Raw genomic sequence first — 27,130 nt, 5'->3', positions numbered from 1 at the left:
AGCCGCAGTAGTGGATGTGATCCACCAAAGGCAAACTGTAATCCCCCGGCACTCCACTTACCTTCACCCCAACCCCCCAATAAGCCCGCAGACAGATGAGCTTTGGTTTTAGCTGCATGGTTTATGGAAGCCAGAGAGTAATTAGAGTAGACTGCCAAGAGGGATGAGTGATTTGCTGTTGCTTACCCAGAATGAAAATTGATATTATGTGGCAGAAATCCTCCTGTCATAAATACTGTTGATATCTCATGGCATAATTATATAGTGATAGATCCATACACAAGCAATGTTCTTAATGTTAACAATTAATTAGAAGGATTTTTGGTTTGGTACAGTGATACTTTTAATCACATCATTGTTTGAACGTCGATAATAGTAGTTACTGCAATGCCTAAGGATTTATTAATTGAAAAAACGATGTCAGAATTATCAAGGGAAGGCAATTTTATCATTTTCTTTCAAAGGGTTTGTTTAAATAACAGCTAAAGGAACACATCACACAGGAAATTGAAGTAGGAAACTACACCACTTGTACAATTGCAGCATATTTGAACCAAAGGTCAATCTGTACATGTTGTATTGTTGCAGTTATGAAACAGTCAATTACCCTTTGCCCTCTTTTGAAACATGGGAATTCTCCAGTTTCTCAAAAATGAATCACATTGGGACATTTAAAATCCCTTCATGCACCACATCTTTATGCTTTTCTTAAAAGAGCAATAATGAGGCGCAAGAATCAGCATGCCTGCAGCTCTGACTTGCCCTCACTTCCTTATCCTGTCCTGCCGGCAGCAGGCTGAAAATAGACCTGTATTATATCACACAGGGGTTGTAGGTTGATGGAAAGTGTGCTCTAATATTACTTAGCAAGAGCTGAAATAGTCCCGTCCCTGGACCAACAATGTCCCTGTGCCCTTACAGTGAAGATCCTAGCCTCCATTATGAAGCCATTTTGTGATAACTAGAGTCACTGTGCGGAGGTGTTCAGTTAAAACAGAAATTACACAACTACACAATTACACATGTCAAATACAGGGCTGCATATTCAGTATGTTCTTATATGCACTTCAACAACATGCTTTCGATGTGAATGAATTCACTTGCAGCCTACTAGATCATTCAGCAGTATTGGGAACCGTAACAAAGTCTTCTAAGATAATATAAAATAAAAATCATGCAGCTTTGGTTGCACAGCTTCGGTTTTTGTCTGAACATATAAAAAAAGAGACCTATATGAATTTAGAAGCCATTTTATTACATTGATACATTTTCAACAACAATAGCCTTAAATGTCATATGTTCTCAGCCCACAACCACAATGATAAACATGAGGTAGATCACCTAGACACCAAGGCTAACACGGGGCTGCACATGGTTTTCAAACACTTTTCAGTGAAGATTGTGTGAGCAAGTTGCATATAAAGTGTTAAATTATTAAAAAGATATACACATTCTACGGACCATTGGAGTTTAATTTAAAGTTTGGATCACCAGTCTTATATTTGGACAAATTTAGGGGCGTGAAATTAACAGTGGGAAATATATATTTTCTGCTGGCAACTTGTATAGTGCAAGTTTATATTTCCTCGCCCCATTCACATTCAATAGTTCTAAGAATCGTTCTTTGGGTCGTGTGCAAAGCCTTCGTGGATGGTTTTGAAGAGGACACACTGCCTCATTTTAAGCGAGCTAAGCATGCAATCAAATATTACACTTCAATATGATTATCAGTCCAAAATGCTTGTCAAATAAATAAGAATCCCTCATGGACCTGATTTTCATTTTCAATAAAAATCCAACACAAGAACAGGACGGGATACAGACATATGGTTAAGGACACATCTAGGTAGATTCTTTTTGCCGTTGCAACATAAAATAAAATGCAGAAAGACGTCATGACTGAAACAGACTGGCAAAAGTTACACAAGACTAAAAAAACATCAGTAACCCTCAGTGGTTCGGGGAATGATATAATATATTAATAATGTAAACAAACCTTTAAACAGTACAGTAGTACGAAATCCAATTATTTCAATTTGCTTCAATCAGACAAACAACACTTCTTCGCCTCACCGTTAAATGGTTTCTTCATTCTTATTGGTCCAAAAAAATTGTGACTCAAGCAGTGACTTTATGAAACATCACTTAAGGCACATTCTTTGGACAACCCTGCACATTAACATACAAAAACATTCTTCTTTCAAGTATATGAAATGATCTGGTCAGCTGCTTTCCACCGTTTATAACCCTTTCCTTGATTTTCCTTTGTTGTGGGGACAAAAAGTTGTCAGACTGTGAGTGTGGATGGTAGCCAAAACCATCTACTTACAATAAACCTCATTGTAACAGGAAGTGAAATCCCAGGCACAGTCAGTAGCAGGATATTTGGCAGTGAAGAGGCTTGCTTATTATATGGTATTTACTGACTTTATGTGATTATGCTAAAATACCCAGTATTCAAATCAGTAGATGCCTTACCAAAACATATGTAATTTAAAACATACCAGCAAACTAGTCCCACTTCCATGTTGCTCAACCTGATTGGCATAGAATATATAAAGATACGTTGTAAAAGTAAAACAACTCTGTTCTGGACGACACACCTGCTTCAAAGTTGTGTATTTAAACCAATAAACAACTATATACACCCCTTAAAAATCCACAATTTGTACTTTTCTGTAGTTGTAATGAATGTGTCAGTCATTTACAGACTAAACCACACTCATACAGCTCCCAGTCAGAAGGATTATCAATGCCACATAAATATTTTTCGAGGCACAAGACAGAGTGAGTCCCTATTTGCATTCGTGTTATGATTCAAATAGGCTACAGGGCATATGTTAAAATGTCTTTCATGTAGTGATCTGACTTGTCAATGAGCTTTGTTTGAGAGGCAGAGCAGACAAGGAGGGACAAGCAAAGCGAAGGGAAAAGGTAAGGTACAGCTGAGATATCTTTAGTGCCAACATAAGTTAATGTCAACAATACACGGTGAGAACAGCTTCAGCAACCTTCCCTTTAGATCTCCCTTTAAAACCCTGAGATAAACAGTAAGTCCAGAAAAGGACATACTGTTTAAAGTACATATGTATGTATGTACAGATACAATCTTCAAATAGTCACATCATTGATCTGGGATCGTCCATTTATGCAAACATCAAAACAAATAAAGTTCAGTTTCCGCTGGGCTTTGGTTTTTTCCACATTAGACTTTTTTTTTGTAGAACACAAGCTCAAGTTGAGACTAGCCCAGCTTCAGGCAAAAGTTAAAACAAGCACCGACCCTCTTCAGAGCCAGGCATAGTGCACATGTGTCCACATGACAGCTTATCCCCTCTGCCCTTCCATTGGAAAGGCAGGAATTATGATCGCTGGCTCGTTTGGGATCAAATATTTTCTCCTTTCCTACAGTGTTTCTGCAGCAGAGCAGTGGATCCAGTATGTGTCAGGTTCATACATGGCGGCCAGTCAGAAAGTAGAGGGGCCGGTCCTCACTGCAGTTGGCTGTCTGAAACTCGTCCCGCAGGCGGAATTGCCACTCATCCTCCAGCTCGAGTCGGACGATGGTCTGACGCAGGGAGCTCCGGTCTTGACAGATCACACAGAGAGTGGCGCCTTCGTAGATGAACAAGGTAAAAAATAAATTAGCCCCAGAGAGTAAAAGCCCTGTTATAAACATGTATACACTTTGCTGATTATGTAATCTCCCCAGGCTAGTGATATATTTATTAATCAATCTGCTAATGAGCATTAACTTATAAGCAAAATAAGGACAGGTTGACAATCATACGCATGCTCCATACAGTTGTGTCAAATACTACGGATATGTTATTGAGGATTCACAATATTATCTCAGCAAAATTCCAAACAATATTTAAACTCTTAGAATTTATAGAATAAAGAATACTGCAATGACTTTAACTAACGTTTTGTTAGCAAAGAAAATCATATGGTTCCCCTGCATTAATAAAGTTTACTCTAAATGAAATGAATCTTTCTTACATTATAATTACTTTATTTTAAAATCAACTTATTGTGAGGGTTGTTTTTCTCACATGACACAATTCTGTGTCTTCCTTTCCCTACCACAAAAAACAGTGTGGTGTGAGGTGACTTAAAGTAGAGGATATAAACACAGAGTCAAAAACTACAGAAGCAGCGGAAAATACAGAAGCAGCGGAAAACAACAAATATACTGATATGTCACCTTTGAGGAAGTGGAATTTCTTGAGGAGTCCAGAAACGACGAAGGAGTCACAGAGGTAAAGCAGCAGGCCGCTGAACAGCACGCCCTGATGGCTCAGGTTGGTGGAGTGTGGACGAGAGTTGATGTAGCACACAGAAATCTGTGACAAAAGAAATAACCGTCAACAACTGATTAATTCCACTAAATCAAACTTAACGTTACATCAAGTTACATTATAGCACATAATTCATCTAAATACCAGTATAAAATGTATATAATGAGCTATTGGAGCTACTGTATAGGAAGAATTGTGTGGAACATGATTTATTTCCCTTACAGGAGAAAATACAAATGCAGGATCTGTGTTGTGCCCTTAGGTCACCTTACGTGCAGAAATCTACATCAAAACTTTGCACTGCTAGCATTCATTGTTCACACATGTGCGTTTATGCAGGTCAGAATGTTCTCAGCAAAACAGATGGTAAAATGATGCAACACACTATTCTCTGTGGATTAGGAAAATTATACAAACTTTAGGCTTATAAAACCTATGAGCTAAACTCAGTCAGCATGTTTTTTAAATTTTCTCAGCAAAAGCTTTAGAGATTCTCCTGAAATAGGAGTTAAATATGTACAAAGCTTTACAATAGTTTGGTCTTCCTATAGGGTGAAGTGGAAAGAACAATGCTAATAGTCTTCTTCCTGTTTCAGTTAAAACCTCCTGGGAGCTCTCACCTCCGGGCTGATGTTGAGGTAGCTGTCGATGGACAGAACTGGGTTGTTTCTGTTCTGAACGGCCTTTGGAAACAGTCTGTGGCTGCAGCTTTGCAGGAACTTTTCAAGCAGGAACTGGGCCGGGGCGTCCAGGAGGGTCTGCTCGCTGTCTGGGGCGCAGACATACTGCGAGGGGCTGATTGTGGTGGGGTTATCTATTTCCTGGGGATAGAAAGAAGCAGTTTAGCTTTAGAAAGTGTTTCATACTAATAGGTTCCCTGGAAACCTAATTATAAATGGGCATACGACACCTACCATGAGTTTCGGTTTGACCAGGAAGTCTTTGTTCCCCCCAACTGGAATGTGTTTCTTCATGAGGCTGAAGTAGTTGAAGCGACACAGCAGCAGCCCACTGCTGTTCACTCTTAGATTAAAGTCCACCTCCTCACAGCTGTACCTGCACATGGACAAACAGCAACACAAGAGGATTAGGCCACTGCACAAACCACTAAATGTGTGACAGATAAACACAGTCCTCTGCGAACTTACCGATTAAGGTCATATTGAACATTCTGCGTCAGGTCCACGTTTAGCATGACGCAGTCGTGGAGGTGACAGCGGCTAAAGGGTTGGCTGGGAGACCTGCGAGCTAGGCTGCTGCTCCACCTGCGAGTGCCGCACATTGCATACAGGGAGATCTTCGGTGTGGTTTCCATATGCTGCAGCACCCTCTTTAGAGACACGTTGGTTCCCTCTGTTGTCTCACTGGGAGAGAAAAAGCAGGACAGGGCACACATTAATATGTTTTTGTATTTGAAGGAACACTGTTTAGAAATCACATACCTTCTTCGTTTTTTCCTATAACAACAGTGTGTAAATATTAGTATATACACATTCATGGTGAAGCTTGGAGTGAAATATAATCAATGTGAACAACTCAGTAGCTCCTTCTCTGCAAATTTTACAAATCAGAAACAATAACTACCTGCTGTCTGCCGGCTGGTGTGTGTTCCACAGCACGCAGGAGTCGTCCATCATGACAATGAAAGGCCATACATCTTGCCTCCTGACGCCTTGCTCCTCAAGTCGGTTTCTCTCGAGCTCCAGGTTATGATACGACAGCTCTTTGATCATGAAGCGTGCAGCACCTTGAAAAGACAGGAGCATGTGTCAATGTTTCCATTTATACTCACAAAACTGTCAAACTGTCAAAGCACCTTAACCGAAAACACAGTGCTACATGAGATCATCATTTAGAAGATGAACACAAAATTGGCAAGGTGTGTATGCTTTATATATTTATCTGAAAAATAATTCAGACCTTTGTTCAGCACAAAGTTTATAGGGTTTAAACCTTAAACAGAAATGTTGGCAGGCAGCAAACATTGATACTCAGGGTCATGGAAAGACAAAATTTGTAAAAGAGTGACTCCTGTTGGCCATGCACCCAATTGGCTAACTTGCAAATCAGACAATAGATCTGCAGATATCTTGAACACACGATGGTCATACTGCTAGTGGTTACAACTATTAAACTTTCACCTACTTTAAACAAACATGCTTACAGTAGTAAAAACCCTCATTATCAGCTGAGAGATAATATGCGAAGTGGCGTCAAGTTAAAGGTACAGTGTGGAGTTTTGGTCCACTAGTAGTGCTAAAAAGCTATGTTTTTGAGTGGGTCCCTGTTTGGTTTGTATCGTGCACACACATGAGGATGTAGATCTCCTGCTGTTTGGGGAGAAACACTGACTATAAACACAACATAACATGAAATAACATGTTTGTTTACAGACCCACAGTGCATTTTTACTACATCTTTGTAGATCAGTAAAACATTTGGGGGGGGGAGGTTATTTTATATTGTTTGTGTGATCAAATGCTTGAATCTAATTTGATTGTGGTCAGTATTTGAGTTATAGTGATTCTTTTACACAGCTTTGTTGATTACCTGATCTGATTTAAGGCATGCTGCAGTCTTTATAATGATAAACCCTTGTGGACCAATTAATGTAAATGTAAATAACACAAATATTTTTTAATCAATATTTAGAGTCAAATTATGGATTTCTTTTGTAAGTAGCTACAATGAATCCTATGAGCGGGGATTATCGGAAAATCTTCATGGTGATTCATTACACTTGCATCATCCTGTCGAGGTTAATTGAACAATAATGACCCGCTTAGTGTACAATATCCATTACATAGCATATTTCAAATGATGCTGATGACAATTTGTTGTGTCAAATAAGAATATTTTTGAGAAAAAGTAAAGAAATCTTAGTTCAATTAAGCCAGTAATCTGCTCACCAATTCCCGAACTGTTGAACATAGCCGGCAAGACGAGCAGGATGTGGTTGGGCCAGTACTTCCTGTAGTGGGGCATCTCAAACTGCTTAACCACGAGAATGTGCAGATGAGCAGCACCCTCCATGGCATGGTAAATGTTGAGAAGGCCGTGCTCTTGGCGTCCTGTAGTCGGCGTGAAGATTGGACTCTTTAACAAATTAGGGTCCTAGAGACAGAAGCCAAGGAAAGAAAAAAAAGAGTTAGAACAAAAGAATAAAGTTGTGGCAAGAAAAATAAACTTGTGAAGCTTTTGAGTTTAAGCAGAAAAAGATGCCTGTAGTCTCCTTTCATTTTTCTACACTCAAACACAATTACTCCCACATGTGTTAAGTAGGTTTACCTTGGTGGAGACCAGAGGCAGGCGCATGCTCTCCAAGTGGCTGCCCTGCTGACTGAAAACAAAGTGCTGCTCTTTGGCTTTGGGAATGACGAACTGGAGCTGGACCTCCTCCCCCAGCATAGACGAGCAGAAGGTGAAAGCATGGAAGGTGCACTCTGACAGCTACAACACAAAAAAGCACACACAGATACATTAGTAACAAAACCATCACCAAGTATGACTTAAAAATATGGTTAAAAAAAAACTCTCAAGCGTTCAAGTGTCAAAGTATTTAGACAGGTTGGGATTTCTGTATGTGCATGTTTAAGTCAGCAGTGTGTTTTAGATGTTTGAGGTAAGGCACTGACCTGTGTGGCGGGGCCTGCTTCACAGTAGCTGTGACACTGTTCACAGTGATGAAAGGCATTGTGGGCGGCAAACCTGCTCAGGCGTATGGACTTGGTCTCTCGTTTGGCTGGTGTTTGGCTCTCGCCTTCTTGCTTAAAATCTGCAAAAATCAAACATGTTCACACGCTTAGTTTTAGATAAGTTTGTTTAAGCTGATAGTAAAGTAACATCCATGTAGTGTTTAAAGTGGCAGTCTATCTCAGAGACCCCCCCTGCTGTGAGTTAGCATATTTCTGCTGACCTTTAAAGTACTTTGGCATCTTGTCAGTGTAAACAGGACTGGCCTTCTTGAACTTAGGGTCCCGGGGGTAGGGTTCAAAGGGCAGCTTTCTCACATCCTCAATGTCAGGCAGCTGGGTATTTATGAGTGTTGTAACCTCTGATGTTTCTAGAGATGGAAAAAAACAAAACACAAATCACCACAATGCACATCCGAAGTTGCTTTCCTCATTATATTTTTGGTGTTTTAAACCGATAAAAGGACAGTATAAAGAAGTCAGTGAAGTCCAAACGATATTTACCTTCTTCCTCCTCCTCTTCCTCATCATACACATCCACCTCCAACAATCTGATGAGCATCCGAAACAGGATACGGAGAAACTGAAGATAGGCACCGGTTTTTCCCACCTAAAAAAATAAAAATAAAAATCCTTTTATTTAACAATGACACTTAAATCCAGATGCATAGTTAATATGAAACACATATTAGTAGTGCTTAAATGCACCTACAGGGAGGGCCAGCTTCCGTTTTATTACCTGTGGGGGTCCGCTGAGCAGAAGGCGCCGTGGATGTGGCACAGATGGAGCCTCGTAATCGGCGTGATGCTGCCTGGCGATGGTCCACTGGCGGTAGTAGCTGCTCTGCTCTGCCCCCTGCAGGTTGTGAGTGATAAGCGGCCTCAGCGGGCTGCTCCACGCCACATCGGCATGAGGCAGCAGGGAGAAGGAGCTCAGCTGACTCCCGGACTCCCCCGCCAGAAGATTATACGCCGCCCGCGACATGATGACTGTCCGGGGCGACACCCGAGCGGGCTTAGGCCCTCGACCACACTGTGTGGACTGGCTCGGCCTCTGGGTGGAGGAGGACGATGGGGAGGGCGAGGACGAGGCAGAGCTGGAGTAAAGAGAGGGAGGGGCTTTGGAGGTTTTTGAGGGGTTGGAGGAGAACTGGCTTCCCACGGAATCACACTCTTGCTTGAAGCCTTGTGTTGCCGTGCCGATGTCTGAGGTGATGCCGCTTTCAGGCGGGCAGGTGGAGGTGGATGGCTTCTGGAAATGGTCTGCGACGTCTGATGAACTGACTCCGTTTTCTACCAAAGAGCCTGAGTGTACAGAGGAGAGTTGTTGAATGTGAAATTCTTGCTTTTGGTTGTTTGGATCTCTATTTATAGAAGTATATGTCAGTGAGTTCAGGGACTCACCGGAGGTTCTGGTCGCAGCGCTGCCGTTGCTCTGAGGCCTTTCCAGCTCATCTCCATCATTCATGCTGGTGGTGGCCTTCTCAGAGTCTGACTCACGAGGGGCAATGGCTTTCTTTGGCTCCTGGACCACGCCACTGGAGACATAGGTACAGGCCAGACCCACCTCCTGCTCCAGGGCTGTACGAGTCAGGTAGCTGGAGTCTATCAGACGCAGGTCGCTGTATTTCAGAGATCTGGTGAGGAAAAATGGTTATGGTTGAGAAAAGCTAATACATTTCTGGATTTTCTTTTTCATTGAATAAATATGTCTATGTTCCCTCAAACAGGCTTTTTGAGTATTCATTTCAAGTCAAAATTTATTTATTTTGAAACAGTATACAATCAGATTACCCAAATTATATTGAACATTTGATTTAATCACTGAGTTAAAAATGGTATATATCTCAGATGGGTTAATTATACCTATTAAACACAGATACACAATCCAAGACTAGCACACTGAGTGCAGGACAAAATGTAACTGGAGCTCTTAGAGAGAAGTCAACCTGCACTGTGTGTATGCAGATGTGTAATGTAAGACTCAAAGTGTTATGTCGAGGCAACGGCACACGGAGAAATTATAGATGAGCTAAAAGGAAACGTACTGTACTCTCCATGACTGACAATCAGGTGTTGGGGTATTGTGACTAGAGCTTACCTGGGGAAGGTTTCTCCAAGAGGGTCCTTCCCCGTCAGGATGACGATGCAGGGCAGCCCCTCCAGATCCTCATAAGTGTGCGGTACCCAGTCTTCATTCTCACAACCTCTCCATGCCTACAGCACAGCACAAATATTACATAATGATTACGGAAGGCCTGGATTGTGACTGGACTTATATATGAAATTGAAATTGTGAGGAAGAGTATTTCATTTCATTTATTACCAATATTATGTACGTTTAATTATGTTATTGTCACAGGTCATGTATTTAGTAAAAAGGTTAATGTATCGAAATGTTACAACAAGCTAAGAATGAAGTCTAAAAATATCCACTGACTGAGTTTTCAGGGAGATATTTGGCAGTTTACGTAAATGCGGTTTCACAATAATCCCAATGTTCTAAGATTAAAAGTCTCAGAGAAAGAGATAAGTGAATTCTGGGAATTAAGTAAATTCTGGAATAATCACTGCAGTCTTTTATGTAAAACCCAATTTCAGTCAAATATGTATCAACTTTGGGGTTTCACTCATGGATCTGATATTGGCAGCACATCTTGCTTGCATAAAGCACAGAAACTTTGTATGAATATTTGAACGTTTTGGTAGAAATGTGACTCTGCTTGCATGGCATTCTTACCCTGAGGCGACTGGTGAAGTTTTTGTGCAGGTTGAGCTCAGAGGCGGGGCTTCCCAGCAGCACAGCGAAGCACAGCTGCAGCCCCAGTTTGTCCCTCACGTCCTCTAGTCGTTCCCGGGCCAGCATCGCCAGCTGCAGGGAGGGGACTCGAACAAGCAGCATGTGGCCCCGGCCCTTAGAGCCCTCTCTGCTTGGAGCGTTGATAAGGTCCTCTACCATGGCCAGGGTCTCTGGGGTTATGTGGTCTCTCAGCGAGGGCGAAGAGGTCAGAGCCATCATGGCCTCAGTGTACTGCTGAATCAGCAGGTAGCTGCGGATCACCATGCTGTGCAGGTGCGGATGTCTGAGACACAAACAAGGGAGATCATTAGGGGACACAATTTAGAGGTCTCTGTTTAATGAACCCACTCACTGCCAGTAAATGACAGTGGTGGAATGAAAATAATTGCATTTACTCAAGAATTGTACTTTATTACTACTTTTCATAGCACTTTTTTTTTTATCACTTCACTGGGGGGGAAATATATGTATATGTCAGCGATGTGCAGTGAGGTAAATAGATGGGAAGGCACTGGCTAGTAGTTTTAGTAGATTTTGTAAAAATGAAAATACCCAACAAAAAATACATGTTCATCTGAAATTATTAATCAATAAGCTTATTAGACAAACTTATTTGCTTCTTTATTGCTCATACATAACAGAGATTTTCTGTCTGTAAAAAAGAAATGTGTCTAGAAAAAGAATGTATGGTTCCGGCTTCACGTACGTGAGGATTTGCGTTTCTATTTAAAATCATTTTGAGATAAAGTCAGTGTTTTGCTTTACATTTCACTGTATTTTATTTGGAATACTTTGCGGACATCATCCTGATATACTCACATACGTTTATTAAAGTCCGATTTGCAATGTACTTATTTTATTTGTAACAGAGTATTTTATCACTGTATTATTTTTTATTTTACTTAACTAAATGATCAACATACATCCCTCCATCACTGCTGAATGCCATTTCAAAATGAAAAAAAACAACACACATCTGTTACAATTATTACATCACAGTATGTAACGTTTGACACCTCACTGACCTCTCCAGCAGTGTGTGGACCATCTTCTCAAAGGCATCATCACAGCGCAGGATGGGGCTGGCCACGCCCCACTGCAGGGAGCTGCTGTAGTCCCGCAGGCCAAAGTAGAGCAACTCATTGTGAGACTGCTCCCCCTGCTGGAAAAACAATATAGTACCATAAGAACATAGAATAGTGTTTATTCCGTTTACACAAGCATTATACTGCACCAAATCCAGCGTTGACGAGCAAAACATGTGACTTAACATGATGCTTGAACTGAAAGCATGAAACATCAGGTTCCTTTTTAGGCTCATGACCCTTCAAAACGTGGCAAAGTCTACTTGCAACTATTAACACCACTAGCCTATGTGTCGGGGTTATGAGAAAGACCTAGGTATTATTCCGGAATTGATAAAAAATGAAAAGAAGAATATCTTAAAATGAAAGTTTTAAGCTATCTCAGTTTGGAACTACTGCTTTAAACAATTTAATCCAGACCACACATAAATTATTTCCATATCATTTAGTACTAAGCTCTGAGACCTTGAATTACATTAATTTGAATAAATAATTAACAGTACAAGCTCAAATCATTCAGACAAACATAACCCTTATATGAAATTAGTGCAAAAAGAATTACAACCTAACCCACAATGATAGGAAATCTGAAGTCTTTTTTTAAGACTGGATGAACTGGAGGAATCACAAACAGAAATAACAACAAAATATCTTGAGGCTCCTCGGTAACCTATGCTTCTCCCCATGTTTCCTGTCTACCTCTATAGATTAATGCAAACTAACCCCCAAAAGAAGGATCTAGTATCGTCTCTTGTTAGTGTATGTGCACTTTATGTCCACCAGGAGGAGTAACTGAACCACAGCTGTTCCAAACTGGCCCCTGCAAGCTACCATAACGCAATTTAACAATTTAACAACATTTAGAAAAACATTTTACATTTCAAAAAAGCACCTGCATGACTTCTCCTAAAGTATGACTTTCTACAATAATGTCGTCATGGATGCATTACATCGATTTTTCTATACTTTGGAGCATTTAAAATATTACTCACCAGACTTTCGTTGGTGGGCCAGTGAACTTCGTTGTGGATGCTGATGCGGGACTGGTGGGTCTGCAGTGTGTGTGGGAAGCAACTGACCTGCAGCACCAGGAGGTTCATGGCATCCAAAACCTCCTGGCAGTTCACCACACGGTCAGCCAAACCCTGCAGCTCGCCGTGGCACACAGAGCCGGACAGAGCACTGCAGAGGGAGTGGGGCAAAGTGTTTGAAACCATAGAGGGATATTTTTAAATTCATACCATTTAATATTGATGCAAATAGCTCCAGAGGGGGCTCAAGAGGGGTTTTATATTTGCTGTGCTAACTGCCCAGTATGTCGTGGGTCATTCCCAAGAATATGCTTCTGGAAAACAGGAAGTGATCTATTTTCAGTTCCTGGCAGTGACAATAGCAGAATGCTTAGAATAAGATCTGAGCAACACAAGCAATTACCTCCGAAAAGTAGAGTAAAACTGCATTAACACAAAATCAAACGTTGTTGATCAAATATCAATTCCAACCTGGCTTAAATTTACCAAAGTTCAAGGTTAAACAGACTTTGGTTGTATTTGCTTTTACTTGCTTTTCTCATCTCTTCACTTGAACAGTTTATAAAAAGGACAAGGTTGGATTTTCAGCCATAACAACCAGCCGACAAGGACAAAAGCGCCCAAACCCAAAACATTTTCTTCAGGAGGAATACACTGCAGCTTTGGAAACAATGATAATTTGTGAAGAGAGGAAAATCCAAAACAATTACAACAAAATGCAACAGAAATAACTGCATATCAATTCAAAACAAAAGTCTGCTGCTTCTGTGTGCTGTCAACCAGTTGTTTACATCACATTAAATTTCACTTAGCTGACACTTTTACTCAAATCTTCTTACAATAAGTGCAAAAGCAACCAAATTAAAAGCAAGAATCCTGCAGGTTAATTTTGTCTGTTGTTTCTTGACATTGTTTCTAAAGCTGCAGCACGTTTCTATCTATGCAAATGTCTACGGTCTTTGAAAGCAGCTGTCTTCCACAATATTTGGATTATTAACAATGCAAACTAGTGTTAGTGGTTACCTTGTGAGGTCGACGTGTGAGTTGTCGTGAATGAGGACGAACAGAGTGTAGGGGTTCTGCTTGACTTTCTTCATGAAGGCTTCCATCTTAACATGAACATCAGCGTCCAGACGCACCACATATTTGTCTGATTTCTGGTAGGCTGAGCAGACATCTTCAACTCCCAGGTCAACAAGCACTCCTGAGCAAAAAAAGAAATCAGTGTTTAATAATCATCTCGTCAACAACGCTAAAACATTAAGTCTTTAGCAATAAGAGTTGAACGTTTGTGCGGCCCAATTGTCGTCCTTGAACTTTTATTATGTTGTTATTTCTGATGTTGCCATTGGAAACAAACCTGATTGTCGGATGCGCTGTGCCGTCTGGTGTACCAGAATGTGAGATGGAGGAACCAAAACAAGGAAGTCCACTTTACAAAAACGGCCTAAGTCGAGGTTTTGGGTTCCCGAGTCGGCGATGGAGCAGACTTGAGAGAGCAGGCTCCGAGCCACGCTCAGCTGTTTCGGATGGATCTGGAAGACCTTGCATAACATCTCTGCTACAGGAAGATAAAGAGATGGAAAGTATACATATTAGTATGGTTACCAAATTGAATGTGCAACAAAATAGGACAGACCTCAAGAAAAACAAACACGGAGAATATTGCTTTTAATAAAAAGCATTGCTATGAATTTATTGTGATTTATTAACAGAGAAAATGTGGTTATTTGCTGCAAAATGATTGGGAATATTATTAATTTCAGATTATTTTATTGACAAACAGTTCACAATACAAGTATAACCATAAGACTAAATGGAAATGTGTACAATGGGACACTCAAATAAAATATCCAGAGGTTGAGAATACTAAACAGAAAGTTTTTACAATATATCTTACTAACACATATAGAATTGGAGATGATTAAAGTATTAAGCAGAAACATTTATAAGCTAAAAAAAAACCACATAACACTAAAAAATCTACTCTGAACTAATACAACCCAAATTACAAAATGGTCCCAAAATGTATTCCATCACTCATACTGCTAGGATAATATAATTAAATTCTATGCATATTTATGTTTATTGTTTTGGCTTGTAAAAAAGCGTACTAATCAAATGCCAGGGAGAGCCAAGCAGTTCAGTGAGTGGGGGAGAGAGCATTCTAACCTCTGTCTGAGGGCGGTGACATGCTGGCAGACTCCTGCGAGTGGATGTAATCATTGACATCGCCCTGGAAGGGCTGGATGACCTGTCCCTTCCGTCGGCGCTGGTATCGCACCAGCTGCTTGTCCAGATTGTCCCCTAAAAAAAAACAACATTCACCATAGTCACAAAAAGAGACAGAGCCGGGGATACAAGCTGCTACAACACGAATACACTCTTTGATATGCAGCACAGTCACTGAAAACATAGATACAGAAATGCATGTTATCTTATGAATGATAATAAATGTAATGACGCAATGTTTAATTGTAGTGCTTATCTCTTTACCAAATATCCATACAAACATCAAGTTGTCAGACAGGTAGCTGCCTTTAAAAATAGCCATACTCATTCATTATGTAGCATTAATTAATTAATGAATTAATTGTGTTTCTTTTAAATTAAGACTCAAGTGTTTTTAAAACGTTTTGATATACCTGTATTGGACCACAAAACAAGTATCAATAAGCACATGTTGTATGGATGCATTGCTCACCTAGTGACGTGGTTTTGAAGTGAGACGCCAAGATGCTGACTTTCCCTGTGATGAGTTCATAGCTGATCTCCTTCAGAAACTCATTTGTTGTCAGCATGCCTTCAGCTAAGGCCCGTGCTTGGTACTTTCCTGTATCAAACAGATTATTCAAGATTGGATTAATATTATTGTTACAATAATATTTTGCAGAGATTGTGGTAATACTGTTGCAATCAAGATAAATGATTTCCACTCACCCAATACGAGCACACAGAACTCGTTGCCGCTAATTTTAGAGGCACATATAATGACTACATAGGTGGGCAGGCACTTCTGCTGGTGGGGACCCTCAGTGAGCGAACGAAGGGACTCCGAAATGCCCTCTCCCAAGGAATTATGGGTAACTACGACATGTACGCTGCCTCCTGAGACGCTGGCTTCCAGCCGAGCCAACCAGGGCAGCTGGGACGGGGAGATGGCCGTACCCCTGGGACAGCACAGCATGGCCTTCAAAACGATCTGCTCCAACTCCTCCCTGAGAGGAATCTGCACCGAGCCTGTCAAAAAGTAAATAATACGATAAGAGAGAACCCCTGGCATAGAAGCGGGCATGTAACTTAATTTACAACAAAGTTAGATATTGGTTTTGCCATTAGCACATCAGCACCGGTCATCCACCCCACTACCTTGTGTGTTAACAGCAAACGTGGAACATGTGAGTAAAAGTACCAGCAACAGCACTGCTTTTTGGGGATTTTATTTGCTGCTTACCTAAACGTGCAAGATACTGTAAAGTGAGCAGAATCATTGTCTCCACACAGAGAAGCTGGCTGCTGTTGAGGCCCAACGTCTCCAGACTCTTCTCCGTCAGCTGGCTGCTCTTATAGCAGCTGACCAGGAGGGGGCTGACCACTATGTCCCCAACATTCCCATAGAAATAAGGTAAAGTGCCATGCCCTGAAAAGAAAGGGTATTATTAGACAAAACGGAAAATGTTTCTTCCTGCTGACTTGTATAATTCTTATATACACTCAAACTGTTATGATAATACATGTCATACAATAAACATGTCAATAATAGAACACATATTGGAACATTTATTAGAAAATCACAAAAATAAAACTCCTACCGATGAGGATGACAGGGCGAACTCCTGAAGAGTTGAGCAGGTTGTCTGGGACGATGACCGTCTCTCCCACAGTGACAGGTTGGGGCTGAATGATTCCTGCTACCGGTGGCTGAGCAGAGGACACTCCTAACACAGAGCCTGGAAAGGAAATAAACAACTTACATACCAATACTAGGATTGATCAACTTTAGGTGAACATATAAGTCTTTTACATTATCCAGAAAAAACTATGCATGAATATAAACGGCCGTAGTCCTGTGAGCAGAGAAATAATATATAGGAAAAAACATCTGAGTAGAAAATGTATTTGGAATGATGCTTGTATAACAGCCACAATTACAGACTGTGGCAGACATCTCCCTCAATCATGCTTTTTTAAAAACAATTTCTGAACTAAACTCTCCAGCTCTATCTCCATGGAGATGAATCATCCCTGACAACCAGAGAACGTCAGGGAGGTTGCGGACTCATCCAAAACACAGAGGGAGAGGGCTAGGGGGCTTATAAACAACAGTGTGTTGTAAGGGCATAGAAAACCCACTTCTGCACTAACTGGAAATTAGCTCAAAAGAAGACACAAGACCGAATATGGTCAACTTACAGAACCCATCTGACAGTGACTCACAAAGAAGACATAACAGCTCAGAGAGCCTGACTGACCTGGAGAACAAACTATGGGTCGGATGGGGGGCACAGGGGCGGCTGTCGGTGGGACGGTTACCAACGAGTTGGGATGCCAGCTCCTGTGGCGCTTCTTTGGAGGACCCGAGTTCATGGCAGTGGATACTGAACATCCAAAAAAGACACAAAGAACAACGTCAAAAACAGACAACAAACATGATTGTAAATGTATAACAAATTAGCTTATTATTTAAAAAAGGGACAGCACACATTAATCATGTGGCAGATTTGGCTACTAAGTAAATTTATTTTTCAGTCGTGGGCAAGTTATGGAAAAATGTTGACCTTATATTATCAAAACAAAGCTTCAGCAACCCGATATGACACAACGGAATATATAAAAACACTGCAGGTATGTAAAAACAAGCAGAGGAGGTAATGGCAGTGACAGAGACAAAGTAGTTTGAATGCAGGTTTGGTTTACTTGAAGCGATCTATTCAGTTCATGTTTAAAGGTTAGGTAAAGGTGCTCTCTTTTAATTCAATAGACAAACTATTTCAGTAGTGGGTGGGTCTGAATGGGAGGAATTCCTGCCTTAACCTGTTGCGCCTGTATCGGCAACACAGTCCCCTCTGGTAGTTGCCCTGCACCTACTAACCTTCAGCATTATGAACTGACTCAGGTTGTGTGGTGCAAGCACATAGGAAACATTAAAGATAAGGCAAGCCGTTGAAAAAATTGTGCAGCCTATTGTTTGTAAAATATGGGATGTTATTTTCTCTTCAAAAGGAAGTACTTACCAGGACTGTCTCCTAAGTCAGCAGTGCGGTACCCCTGAATCTGAGGCCCTAAAGAGACCTGCGAGGGGCTCAGTAAGGGAGGACGCCCATCAACACCCAGGCCATTTGTTGGCATGTTCACCCTCAGAGCTGTGGGTACTAAAGTCAAACACACATGCAGTTGATTACACACTAAAGTAATTGTGGAAACAAGAAAAGCATGTGTTAGCATGGCAGTCCCTGTGTGAGGCTGTGTAAAGGCACAGCAGGGCTTTAAACTAAATGCTAACGCTAGCATGCTAAAACAGTGACAGTGACAGACACTGACGATATTAATAGTGTCGTTTTTTAAATGTCTTTATGTACAAAAATCTCACTTGATTTAGCTACTAGCTAATTATTTCATGTTGATTGTGAGGCATAATGCTTCCACTAAGAGTGGTAGCACGGTTAACAATTGCTAATTAGCACAAAACACAAAGTATAGTTAATTCTGATCATTTGGACAAGTCATTAAATCTGCATCATAAATGTGATCCATTCTCTGGGCAAAATGAATATCCATAATAGTTAAGGCAATTGTTGCTGAGGTTATAATATAGCAAAGGTTTTCGCAGCTCTAACTAGCTGTTGAGCAATACATAAGAATGTGTCAGTACTAACAGTGGCTTATGGATTTGCTATGCATGAACATCTATTGCCAATAACCAGATTGGCCGTTCTGCAATCTCATATTCCCTTTGTTTGCTATGGTCTAAAACATTGATTGGTGTGTGTAGCCTTTGCTTGTCAATATCACAACCTTGTGAAGGAGCTAATGGATAGAAAAGCCTTAAAAAAGTCATTACAGCATTCCTCCCTTCAGTATTGATTGGTGTGTAAATGCAAGTGCACACACATGCATCAGTGTGTGTACATGTGTGTGTCTTAGCCAGCCATAGCAGAGGTTGATCTTTGGGCTACGGTAAGTCCATCTGCCTTGTGCTGAACCACGTAGCTAAGCAACGTTTTCCAGCATAAGTACAAGGCCATCTAAGTGTCACTCACATAAAGGTAAAGGCTTATTAGCATCTAAATCCTTGCAAATGCCACTGTCAGATCCAGGATCCAACTAGGAAAGTGGGAGAGAGGTGAAATGTTTGTGGTGTATGTTATAGTGTGTGTGTCTGTTGTATTATCTATATAGTAAAGGAGGCCAATACATACACATGGCTGATAAAATAATAATACATTACAGGTGTACTGAGAATAAAGACCTCACCTATTGGTAGAGTCTTGTTTCCAGGTATGGATGACAGAGGTTTGATGAAACTGCAGTCTCTGAGGTCCTGACTCCCAAAAAAGACGGAGGACATTTGCGTTGTTCTGGTGGGGGGAGAATCTGGAGATAAAAACGAGAGGATAAATTATCATTACAACAAATTCAGCAACTCCCACTGTTCTCCTGACTATTTATTTGTCTTCATAATCGTAATCAAAGAGACTCTGCTGTGTATGTGTCCAATGTCCACTGCACAATACAAACAAACCATTTTTTTTTACATTTCACCTATCATTTCTGGATGAAAATGAATGTAGAGAAGAGGTGGCGAAGTGCACGTAACTGTGTTTAACCTCTTGACTCGCTAAGACTGAGCGACCTCTTTGGGAACAGGATGAACCTTGAGGCAGTCAGGAGATTTCAGGCAAAGGTTGAGTGAGCAACAATCCCCACTGCTCTGAGATCTCTGTTGACAGGCAGCTGCAGAACAAATCAATACCAAAAGCCCAAGAGCTTTTTTTAATCAAAGAGGGAACAGGAGCTCCTGTTGTGAGAGGTGAGAGAAGAAACATCACCTTAAAGCCAGGCAGAATCTTCCTCATTGGACATTTAGCGGTCAGCTAACCTGAAACTACTCAGGCCTTTATTTTATCATGTCGACATGACCTCATTTGATAAACAATCACAAGATTAAAAAGTGTTATGTAAAGATGTATGCCTCAAGGATATATTCAATTTCCCTTTCGCCCTAAAACTAGTACAAATAGGCAACTGACATCAACAATGATAATAGTCATTTTTATTTGTAATTATTTACTATTGATGAAATGTCAGTATGACAAAAGAAAATACACCAAAGCGTCCCAAGAAACTGATGAAACCGACAGAGCCACCTCTTCGCTAACTGATAAACAACCGGGTACAAACTTTGCTCATCCTAATACATTTCAGGGCTTAGCCACTACCATCTGTCTCTATGGCAACAACAGAAACCTATCAGCATAGACCAAACAACAAAATAACTCAGATTGTCATTTTAGGGTGAGACAATAAATGTTTTTACAGAAAAACACTGGATAAATGTTGGTATAATCACCATGAAGCATGTGAAAGGATCCATGTTAGCCCTAAGTTTTACAATGCTTTACGTAATCTGTGCTTTGTGCGTTCTCACCTGACATGGAGAAGGGAGAGGAGCTGTGTCCACTGGCACCTCCATTTTCTTTGCTGCTGAGAGAGGAGGACGAGCTGGGTTTTGACGTCGATGCGCTGTTCGAGAACTGACGGGATTTACTGTCTGAGGTAGAGGAGAGAGAAATCACAAAACCTGTGACAAACAGTTCTTAACAGCACATCATTTTAAATAAAAAATGTGTTTGAAAAGGTCAGCTCTCTACCTTTCCAGCAGATGAGGGGTCCTTTGCACAGAGCACCCTGAGAATTCTTCACCAGGTAGTTTTTTAAGTGCTTCTGCTTCTTTGGCTGGGTGGATAACTTCAGGTTGATGTGGTTTGAAAACTCAGTGAAGTATCTGAAACCCTTTTCTCCGCAGCCCACACAGTTCCCTGAAAAACCTGGAAGAACAAAAATGGAAATATTGTATTATATCAATTCAGTCTGTTGTTTGATATGACAACAACAAAGTTTAATCATTCTAACAGGAACTTCAAATGAGGCTGATATCTGACCGGGAGAACAGACTGACCTAAAAGTGCATTTTTCCCATTATCATCAGGTAAAAAGCGGCGGTCCACGGCACACACCAGGATGTGCTCGGGCACACCGGGGGACCGGGCGCCGACCAGCTCGAAGCCCCCAGGGACTTCAATGGGCTCGGTTGCTATGGAGACCAGGCGGAGGTCCTTGCCGGCCTGGCAGAAACCTGAAGAGGAAGGAATAGACAGATGTGACATTTGAAAAAATAAAGAAGATTTCAGGGTAGATTGGATAGTGATGAAAAACTAAATTGAGCCCTTTAAAGTTACCGTCCAGTGTGCAGCAGCCGTCTGGTGCAGCGGTCTGAAGGTAGGGGAGTGGAGGGCTGCTGCTGTCAGAGTCGTCATCGTCCTCCATCTCCTCCAGATCGTTGGAAGAGTTTCCGTTCATAAGCTCGGGGCCTGGCTCCACACCATGGATGTCTGCTTTTGACTTCATGTCTGATGAACATTTTAAATGTGATTATTTTCATCAAGCCTAGATTAAAAGTATAGGTAACATTGGATTTTCAATTGCTAAAACAATTCTAATGGATTTACTCAAAGGAATTTAATTGTGATTTAATACTAATCATAGGAAAGTATAGCGAATTAAAGAACAGTAACATGAAGAGTCTTTGAAGTCAATGCACAGCAGTTAGCCTCAACAGGAAATAGTTAGATATTCGTTGTAGGTTCTAATAACACATGTATGATTTTTTACATGATTTTAAATGAATCTGTCCAAAGAAATTCTAATTTTCCTTAAAATAAGAACCAACTAGTAGTAAACTTTCTAAGAAATTATTAGGAAATACACAACCAACAATCGACAGCTTTGACTCAATAAGTCAATATTGATATCATGTCAGTACTTTTTAGGAAAAATTTGACACATGAATTTGACATATTATATATTTTAACAAAAAGGGCATGCCAACTAACTCATTAGTGATAACCGGGCGGACTTGTGCTTTTCCTACCTTCCATGTTACCAGGATACTGCTCCGGCTCAAGGTAGAGCTGTGTGAAGATGGGCTGTGGATCTCCACTGCTTGAGCGCAGCGACGCCTCGATAGAGTTGTGGAGAGCCTCTTCAAATCGAGCTGACTTCAGCTGCCCAGCATACGAATTCCCCATTATCTGTGAGAGCAAAGAGAGGAAGGATGATGAGCAAAGATGCACAGTCATGGTGCTGCTTATCTCCATTCATTGATTAGCTCCTTACATAAGAATAGAAAGCTCTGCAGATGGCAAACCAGCAGCAGGTTTCTCCTATGAGCACAGCTGTATCCTTCTGAGAGTTAGGACAGAGTACAGCTTTTTTATTTAAAATAAGACCACTGCTTTCGCTATATTTTATTTTTACTCATTGATCCCTCTGGGATTGTTGGGGGAATCTTTCATTTTGAAAATGTATAAACCAAAATACTGATTGGTCTATCAACAACCAAAAAAATCATCAAATTAATCCATGGTGAAAATATGCCTCAGTTGCAGAAGTGCCAGAAAATCCTTCTAAGAATAATAACACACACATGCTCTTTTAGAAAAAATATTTATACACACACACACACACACACACACACACACACACACACACACACACACACACACACACACACACACACACACACACACACACACACACACACACACACACACACACACACACACCACACACACACACACACACACACACACACACACACAGTTTCTCTATGTCAGCCCAAACATAATGGCCAAGGCCAGTGGCTTTTTGCTGTCTTTTTTTGGGGGGGGTCTTTCTCCTTCTGTCTGTTGTGTCACCCTGCCTGCTCTGCCCCTGTGCCCCCTCCACCCCAGTGTCCACTCAGGGACATCTGCCGGGGTCGGGTGTATGGAACCCATGTTGGCTGCAGCTCTGGTGGCAGGTGGCAGCTTGACAGAGGGCTGACCATGCAGTCTCGAAGAAGAGAGCACAAGAAAGAGACAGAGCGGGGGAAGAAAGAGAACCAGAAAGCACTCGAATGTGGGGTAAAAAAAGCAGCACTGAACAAAGGTACCCCATCATTGCACATGGGAGCATCCAACTCCCTTTTTCCGGTTGTCATAACATTTCACTCGGACTGTTTTTATACCTTACAAGTCGTCAAGAGCGTTGAAACTTTGTGTTGAAAAAGCAAAAAGGGAGTTTTGGCTGCTTTCCTGACACATGAGTTTGACCTGAGGTGCCTCCCTTTTCTGTCCTTGGACTACATTTGTCTGCCATAGAACAGTTTGGTGGTTCATTTCCACTAGAGCAGCCAAGAAGAGGGCTGGGTTAAAGATTTCAGCTGTTTGGAGGAAGCTCAAAGTCTTCATTCAGAAGATCCTGTGCAGCTGTTCAAACACTTACATGACAAAGTTTGTTTTAAAAGTAGTCCGTTAAAAGTGATCTAATTTTAAGCTTAGAAATGAATAATGAGAACTAACTTTTTAAACCCTAACCACCAAAACGAAACCAAAAATAGCCTTATTTTGTAGATATTTATATGCATGTGATGCTATGAAGCATCTTTTTAAAACTGTATACATTTCTCTTTAGGGGTAAAGGCTAGGCTGGATTTAAAATGTAGTTGCAGGAATTTCGCTTAATAAAAATGATAATTCAAACAGTTTTGCACTAAACATGGACATTACATGTGTAGATAGGAATCTGATTAAAGAAAACTGCTCTTTAAAATTCATTGGGGTTGCAACAATTGTTTTCATTACTGATAAGTTATTTTCTCAAGTAATCGACACGTTGTTAATCTATAAATGTCAGAAAGTAGAAGAGCAAATATCCATCCAAGATTCTAATAGATGGTCTTCAAATGTGCAACCAACAGTCTCCACAACATATTACGTTTTCTATTCTGGACATCAATGGTTTCTATGTGAGTTTTTCTGTTCATCAGTAGCACACACTGAGTAAATGTTTGTCGGAAGATCAATATCTACCAGATAAACAGTGCTTTTTAGCCCCACAGAAACCCTGAACCTTTTTGTTTTGTCAATAATGTGCAGGGTGGGAATCAAGTTGGATCTGCCTTTCTCCTCCAGGTCTCAGTTTGCCTATGCCTGAACAGGTTCCAGACCCCTTGTTTACCTTCCTGGCGAGGAATCTGACCAACCCAGACAAAAGACAAGATTAACAGTGCCTGACTGTGCTGAAAAAGAGATAAGCAGCTTAACAGAATGAAGCTACAGTATTTCTTGCTTAACTGATGAAGGAAGGTGGCTGCACAGAGAGACAAAGACAGAGGGGGTTAACTGAGTGCCTGAGGGCGTTTTTAAGCAGTGGCTGCCTGTTCAATTGAGAAGTCAAAGGAGGCTCCGGAGTCCTCTTTGGCTGCCTGACCCTCAAGCCTCAGCGGACATATTCGTCATTAACCTCACACATGCCGGAGGTGAACACAGAGAATGACCTTTTATCACCTGCACAACCTAGAACAAAGCGTGACTGTTCAAAAGGTCGCTGAACGGATGTTTCTGGGGTGGTATTCAGGTCGTTGCTAAGGTCAGTTGTAGTGACAGGGGGGTATTTCAGGTGAGTCAGCGGCTGCAGTTTACTTGACTGATGGCCAAACATAATGAGAGGACTCATAGCTGTGGAGAAGCAGTTTAATGTTAAGAGGACTAATGGCTTAAAAAGGGGTTTTTATTGTCACTGGGTGTTGAGTTCAAAACTGCCTCTCAGGCGGTCAGATGGTTAGTCAAGGCCAATCCTCAGCTCCTGGGTGGCATCAACAGATTGCATGAATGTGACCCCAGGTCAAAGTAAGGTAATCTTCACTCAGTGGATTTGAGAAGACCAGGACAGAGAAAATATGAGCTCACAGACACTCTGAAACTCATTATTTACAAATGAGCAGTGAATTTACAATAAAAAAAGGGCACTTACGTTGTTGGATTGTTCCCAGACGTGAAGGGACTTGTTCAGCTCTGCTACATGCTGGATCTCTACTACTCAGCGGAAACCTTCAGCAAAGATATTTCACTCAGTGATCGAGACCTGAGGGAAAGCAGGGAGATCTGTAGTTAGCTCAGAGTATAACTGTGCTAATGATAAAGCGAAACACAAATTTAAACATGTTATACCTCCTGAAAGATATGCAGCAGCAGACTGAAATTAGATGTACTATAGTAGCCAGTGTTCATTGTATCATTGAGTTAATCTTTATTTATTAAAAACCGAACAAACAGGGGCCAAGGAAATATTTTTAAGCTTCAAATTTAAAGCTGAACCCCAAAAACAACAAGTAATTTATTGTCTGATTCAGTTTTTAAGAGTTACTTTTCCTAAAATGTGAAAATAAAAACTGTTTATTAGCCAACTTTTTCCCATTAATGGAATCTTTGAAAGAATCCTTCTATTTTGGACTACACAACACTATTTTCTTTAAAAGACACCCTCAAAACATGATGTCAAACAACAGATTAAGGCAGATTATTGAATTATATCCCAATAATTACAATTTATACTGGAAAAATGTAAAATATTTAGTTGTACTGCTTCTGCCATACTCCTGAAACCTCCTTAAGAGGTTTTGTAGATTACGTACAGTGTCGAGGTAGCACTGCATGAAAGGCCAATAACATGCTACCGAAAGTGTGGGGGTGCAGGTCACCACGGTCCAAGGAACGTGTCCATTCACAAAATAAATTGGTGCACTTATGGCCCCTCAAACATCAACGGCAGCTCAAACCATGACATATTTACTTACTATGAGGCAAAAAGGGCGTTATGTGACACCACGGCCCTGGGGCTATTTTCATAAAACACAATTGGGTGTTTTAGTTGTAGCTGCCCTCACTACACACAGTCACTCAACTCTAAATTGATTTTTCAGCTACTTTGACCCATTGACAAGTATTGTTTAGCCACTCAGGCTCTGATACAACATAAGCAATGTTCCATTCAAAACACTGACTGTCACAATCTACCCTTTCATCAGTTCTGACTGCATATTGGTCCGGGGTCCAAATCCTCCAAAAAGCAAGTGTACATAGGATGGTTCAACTTGCATTTAGTGACCACAATCTGGCTTATTATGCGAATGATTAGCTAATGTGATATAGCTGATCAAGTTAAAGAGTTACAAATGTCCATATGACTAAGAGCTATGCTCCTTTAGCTTCTAGGCAACTCAAATGCATTTAACACAATTTTGAATCAGAAGTTAATCTAGCATTGGTCATAAGAAAAGTATGATTCTTGCTAAAGTATCATAGCACAAGTTCAGGCTTTACCCTCCACTGGGTGTTCGCACCACCCCCTCACACTCTGCTAATTACTCAGGGAGCAGAGTCTTGAAATATTTTGATGCTTATCTAGTTGTGTAGGGTAGACGACACAGAAGGAGACGCAGATGGCTCCCCAGATGAAGACGAAGGAGCCGTAAATCTAGAGACCGACACGAGTCCAGCCTGAGGTGCTTATTAAGATTCTGTCTTTAATGACATTTGAGGGAATGTTAAGGCCAGCACGCCGGGTCTGTTTCAGCCAGACTGGATTGCAGGAAAATGTTGGACACACACATTTCTAAAATGCTCTTTTGTAATGCAAATGCATGCGTGTGCAGGCACACCCACCATGTGTGATCCACCTCTAATACAGTACAGTGTATATCGAAGGCTTGGAAGCAAATATACCACACTGCAGTTGAAGATGATCTAATTTTAGTGTTTTGTCATATTGATTATATTATTAACATACGTCCATTAAAGAACGTATGTATACAAATGCAACTTTTATAAATTGGCAACCCCACATTGTATTTTATCAATAACTTCATCTGTAAACCTACTGTGCATTGCCCCTTTAGGTAGAAAGACTTACACTAAGGTTTATTTGCGATTAATGAAGAGTGGAAAGACAAAAAGCATTGTTGCGAATGTTGTAGGTAAGATTTTGATCTCTGTAGAGGTATGAAGTGTAAAATATGGTAAAATGATGGCACATAAGATTTACAAATATATAATGAATCTAGCATGAATGTTCATTTCCTTCAAATGTTTTGTAATGAGTATGGTTTGTGTACATTGTC

The 27,130-nt window shown here is 40.9% G+C and overlaps 1 protein-coding gene across 4 annotated transcripts; it reads right to left on the bottom strand.

Annotated features, from left to right (window-relative positions):
- Positions 1-1,234: 1,234 nt before the first annotated feature.
- Positions 1,235-25,090, bottom strand: greb1l (GREB1 like retinoic acid receptor coactivator). Of its 4 annotated transcripts, none has more exons than XM_063886462.1 (33): positions 24,985-25,090; positions 22,061-22,220; positions 21,369-21,539; positions 21,089-21,265; positions 20,781-20,957; positions 20,558-20,680; positions 19,384-19,503; positions 18,144-18,281; positions 17,382-17,507; positions 16,722-16,859; positions 16,364-16,549; positions 15,850-16,149; positions 15,614-15,742; positions 15,082-15,216; positions 14,270-14,470; positions 13,933-14,113; positions 12,871-13,060; positions 11,819-11,955; positions 10,734-11,076; positions 10,095-10,210; positions 9,398-9,630; positions 8,733-9,298; positions 8,498-8,603; positions 8,218-8,364; positions 7,937-8,076; positions 7,590-7,751; positions 7,211-7,415; positions 5,886-6,048; positions 5,450-5,665; positions 5,216-5,357; positions 4,922-5,122; positions 4,208-4,346; positions 1,235-3,615 (listed from the first exon to the last, which is right to left on the bottom strand). In XM_063886462.1, exons 2-33 carry the CDS (start codon positions 22,215-22,217, stop codon positions 3,452-3,454), a joined length of 5,829 nt encoding a protein of 1,942 aa, XP_063742532.1. In that variant the 5' UTR covers positions 22,218-22,220; positions 24,985-25,090; the 3' UTR covers positions 1,235-3,451. The 4 variants fall into 4 exon arrangements, with proteins under 4 accessions (XP_063742532.1, XP_063742535.1, XP_063742534.1 ...); XM_063886465.1 differs by having other exon boundaries at positions 11,819-11,952; XM_063886464.1 differs by having other exon boundaries at positions 14,270-14,467.
- Positions 25,091-27,130: the final 2,040 nt, after the last annotated feature.

This window comes from Eleginops maclovinus, chromosome 6 (assembly GCF_036324505.1).
Source record: "Eleginops maclovinus isolate JMC-PN-2008 ecotype Puerto Natales chromosome 6, JC_Emac_rtc_rv5, whole genome shotgun sequence".
Classification (NCBI taxonomy): domain Eukaryota; kingdom Metazoa; phylum Chordata; class Actinopteri; order Perciformes; family Eleginopidae; genus Eleginops; species Eleginops maclovinus.
This window is presented reverse-complemented; position numbering and strand designations above follow the sequence as displayed.